This window comes from Morone saxatilis, unplaced genomic scaffold (genome assembly GCF_004916995.1).
Source record: "Morone saxatilis isolate NCDOM2014 unplaced genomic scaffold, NCSU_SB_2.0 Contig0, whole genome shotgun sequence".
Lineage (NCBI taxonomy): Eukaryota > Metazoa > Chordata > Actinopteri > Moronidae > Morone > Morone saxatilis.
The window spans coordinates 15,176,969-15,181,399 of NW_023339650.1; the positions used below are offsets into that span (position 1 = coordinate 15,176,969).

Sequence of the window (4,431 nt, forward strand, 5' to 3'; positions counted from 1 at the left end):
CTCGTCTCATCTTCCCTCCCTCTGCCTATTTTGAATGTGTTAAGCAGCCCTGCCGAGTCCTCTCACTGTGTCTAGCTTCACTTTTAGTTGAGCTGCCTTTCAGGACCCGGCAGCGGATCGCTTGGAGGTGGGGGAGAGCTGTGCGGGGGTCCCTGCAGGGGGTTTCAGCCAGCCCACCCTGACGCCCCGCCGCACAGCTGTTTGCATTCCATTGGTAGATAAGGGCATGCGGCGGCGGCGAGGCTGCCTTTGGTCTAAAAAACGGGGCTGGGGAGGCTAGAGTCAGTTAGCCATTCCTCTTCCGCAAGCTTTCCCCCTGGTGAACCAAACCAGAGGCAACGGTCAGGCACACACAGAGCTCCGAGGTCCTGGGCTCATTCATCAAAAAAAAAAGGAAAAAAAAAAGGACATTGGGGCTTTAAAGGGGCACGCTGCTAAAGCATTTACACATAAGTACAACATAAACTGTTGATATATGATGGAGTCCATGACGTGTGATGATGATGAGGAAGAGGTGATTGTTATTTCCTCCACATGAAAAGCACTCCGATCGGGGATTATATGTGTCTGTTTGGCCTTTTGAGTGCACAGTTCTCACTTAATTGGTGAGCTAATGTGCTCTACAAGCAACTGTCAAAAAAGGAGAAGGCCACGTCAAGAGCACCTTCCATTTCTGTGTTTCTTTACGGCCTTTTGTCGGAGTGCATTCATAGGTTAGGAGTATGTTCCTCCACTCCGCCTCCATTAGCTTTACCTTTCACCCAACTAGTTCGGCCCAGAGGCTACAGTCAGCGCTGTGGCTATCAGAGTAAGGCAAACAGCAGGCTGTCTGCACCCAGCAAGGCTGTGTCACTTGACATGTGTAAATTAGTTTGCGTTGGGATTCTTTCACGCTGTTTTTGCTTAAAAGATTTCCATCTCAAAAGGCAGGAAAAAAAAGACTTACATTGAGTCCAGGCAGAATAAAACACCTGACTGTGCCTGTGTTTTTTTTTAAGGTTGTGACGAGACATGCCGTTCACATACAATTACACACAGGCCCGAGCTTGTCCGTCGCCACACAGGTCATTGACTCGGGCTACATACCGCGCCACCGTTGAAGATTATAATGACTCTTTCATTTCCCTCTGCCCAGCCCCTCTTTCTCTCCCTCCCTTCTTCCAGCCGTCAGATCTGGGGAGTGAAAAAAGAGAGAGAGAGAGAGAAGGAGAGTCAGGGACAGGCAGTGCTGAAAAGGAGAGCACAAAGAGAAGGAAAGTGGAGCAGGGGAGGGGAACAGGAGGCTGGGTGAAGGGAGAGGGAAAGACAAAAGAAGGAGAAGGGAGACATAGCAGGGTGAACGGAGGGGACTGAGCAAATGGCTACGGAGGAGACGGCGGGGGGAGCCAGGAAAGCCACCAAGAGCAAACTGTTTGAGTTCCTGGTCCATGGAGTGGTGAGTGGCGCTGTCCGTCATTCCCGTGAAAGGAGCTGGGCTCTGGCATGCATCTCTGTGTGTGTGTGTGCATGAGTCGGCGCAGCAGCAGCAGCAGCAGCAGCGGCGGTCTGTGTGTGAGAGATAGCTGGGTAAAGCTGGCCATGTGAAGGTTATTTCCAGCCCCCTGGATCCCAGCCTGTTAGGAGATGGCTTGAGAGAACAAGAAGTGGAGCAGCATGGATGGATGGATGGAGCTGAGCAGGAGAAGGATGGGGAGCAGAGGATTTCTAAGACAAAAAATAAGAAAGAAAAGGATAATTGTAGAAATAGAAGCTAAGCAGCAGCAGCAGCAACAAAAAAAAAAAGCAGCCAGCTCCCCCCTTGGCTAACAGAGGAGCACACTGCTTTCCCTGGGAGTCACAGACAGAAGGGGGGGAAATGACGAGTCCACTCACAACAACACAGTCAGAGTAGCCTTCCAGGCAGCATGTTTGGTGGTTGGTGGAAGGATTTGAACCTGTAAGGTCACGAGACAAACGGACGTAGTAGTGTAGACGGAGCCGAGGCATACGGCCAAATCCTGGAAATCATGCAGAACAATCAGTCCATTCATGTGAAGCGAGCATGAAATGTCAAGTCAAGTGTTGCTCACGGTTAGAGGTCAGGCAACTGTTACCCTAAGCCTCATACTTTACATTAATAACAGAACACGGGTGGATGGATGAATTAGAAGGGTGAGGACGGTGTGAAAGTCTTGGTCATTGGCACTTTCCTGTTGAAAGTTTTAGCAGATGTGGCTTTGACATTGACTCGAGTGTGTAAATAAACTGGTAAATTTACGGCAGCCATTCTCGATCTTTTAGGGTTTTTGTTTGCTTATGATCCCTTAATACGACGGGTCTCCTTGTAACAGTTAGTTTAATTATCAGTGAATCTGCCAATTGTATTTTAAATTGCAGTGTCACGAAATTGTGTAAAAACAATTACTCATCACAACTTTACAGAGCTTAAGGTGACATTTTCAGATGTTTAGTTTTGTCTGATTAACAAAACCCAATGATTTCCAGTTGTCCTTTGATAAATAACATACAAAAAACAGCAAATCCTACAACTGGAGAAGCTGGAAACAGAGAATCTGTAACCTTTTTTTAGCAGTTTTTGCCTGAAAACGATTATAAAAATGTCGATTGTCGATAGAGTGAGCAACTTAACGTTTCAACTTGAATATTTTTATTATTAGAGAATCGACAGTAGAGAGACGACAGACTTGAATCAGGGACGTTGCAGTTCATGTTCATCGGCAAGGTGATTTTTAATGGTCTTAGAAGGCGATCATTTAGATTCATCTCGTGATCCTGTATGTGGTTTTAATCCCTACGTTGTAAAGTGTTATTTTGTCATAAATGTTCGTCTCATTCTGGAGATAACTTTGCGGTTTCTACTCTTTCATTAAGTTGAACTGAATTTTACCTTGGTGCAGATCTGAAAGTTGACATCTCTTCCTAATCCTCAAGTACATTTGGAAAGTCAAAAAGACTTTCTGGTATTTATGTGTTCAATCAAAAGAATGATTTTACATTCTCAGATTGGTTCATTTCAGTTAAATGTACATTTTGGGGATATTTTATGTCTCCAGTGGAGAACTGACAGTAGAGAGAGAGATGGCAGGAAATTAAGGGATAGATGGGGACCAGGGATGTTGCGGTTCATGATCGGTGGCCTGGAGAGATAAAAAGTAAACAGTATTACACAACAAAAATGCAGCATTGAGATAAAAGTCCAAAAAAGAAACTGAAGGTTTTTTTTTATATCCTGGAAATCTTCAAATCCATTGAATCTGCAGTTATTTTGATAATCAGTAAGTAATTTTTTCAGCAAAAATGCTCAAAATGTGCTGGTTTTGGCTTTAAAATGAGAATATATGCTGGTTTTCCCAGTTTTCTATGATAATAAAGTGGGTTTGGATGTCAGTCGGTTGGTTGATTAAAACAAACAAACAATTATTCTGTTATTGACACAAATAGACACAAATTACTACAACATAAATGTCTCATCCTGCGTGTGTTCTTTAATTTTTCGGCTGAACTGAATCTCATCTCTGCACGGATACTGAAACTTGGCATTGCTTCCTAATTCTCAAGTACGTAGAGAAGGTCAAAAAAGTTCACGGTATTTTGTTTGTCAAAATCTTTAAACGTCTAAAAAATATCACAGAAACAGAAGTTTTGGATAAGTTCTGAGTTTAGGCCGAAGTCTGTTTTAATCAGCGCCGATGCTGGGCGTGCTGTCACCAGGTAGATTTATACACTGAAACAAGATGAGGTATTGTCTCTTTGACAGGAGCGGTCATTACAGGGGCTTTGGTGCTGAAGCCCTGCGCACAGAGACAGACTTTAGGAAACAATGGACCAGGTGATTGATGAGCCAGATGAGTGTGTCCTCTCAACAGACCAATTAACCTTGATGAGTCTCTGGCTGCTCCAAGCCAAATATTTCCCTCTGCTTATTTTCTCTCATGCCTGCCTCTCTCTCTCTCTCTACCCCCCACCCTTTCTCTCTCTCGCATCTCTTCCCTCTTCCTCCCCCCCACATTTTAAGATGAAAAAGTCTTGTTATAATAGTTGCGGCAGGTTTCTCGCCGTGTATACTGCAGAATGGAGAAATATTTATACTATGGGATATGGGAACGATTCTGCGCAGTTTGTTAGCTTGTGGCGAGGGGATGACGTTTCCTTTTCCTCCTCATGGGCGAGTGAAGTCAAGCAAGCTTTTATACACAAGGACGCATATATGTACAGATGTATTTACACACACAAGAATATATAGAAGTGCGCTATATGCAAACATTGTTGTGGTTACTGAAGGTCAGAGTGTTCCCGCCTCCCAGCAGCAGTGTGTGTGTTGTGGGGGAGAGTGTTTGGCCGAGGTCTGGTTCTAGGACTGATGGGTGGGCTGAAGGCCTGGCTGAGATCTATTCCTCTTTCTCATTATCTGCCTTACCCCCCCCCCCCCAA

General features: G+C 44.8%; 1 protein-coding gene and 1 long non-coding RNA gene across 5 annotated transcripts in view; one reads left to right on the forward strand and one right to left on the reverse strand.

Annotated features, from left to right (window-relative positions):
• Window positions 1-4,431, reverse strand: part of LOC118321025 — a 25,678-nt gene that overhangs the window by 13,230 nt on the left and 8,017 nt on the right. The window lies entirely within an intron of this gene.
• Window positions 1,185-4,431, forward strand: part of smarcd3b (SWI/SNF related, matrix associated, actin dependent regulator of chromatin, subfamily d, member 3b) — a 28,348-nt gene continuing 25,101 nt past the window's right edge. For all 4 annotated transcript variants that reach the window (XM_035652142.1, XM_035652152.1, XM_035652162.1 and 1 more), the window contains exon 1: window positions 1,185-1,435. In XM_035652142.1, coding sequence (XP_035508035.1) covers window positions 1,358-1,435 — 78 coding nt within the window. In that variant the 5' untranslated portion in view covers window positions 1,185-1,357. The remainder of the gene's footprint in view (window positions 1,436-4,431) is intronic.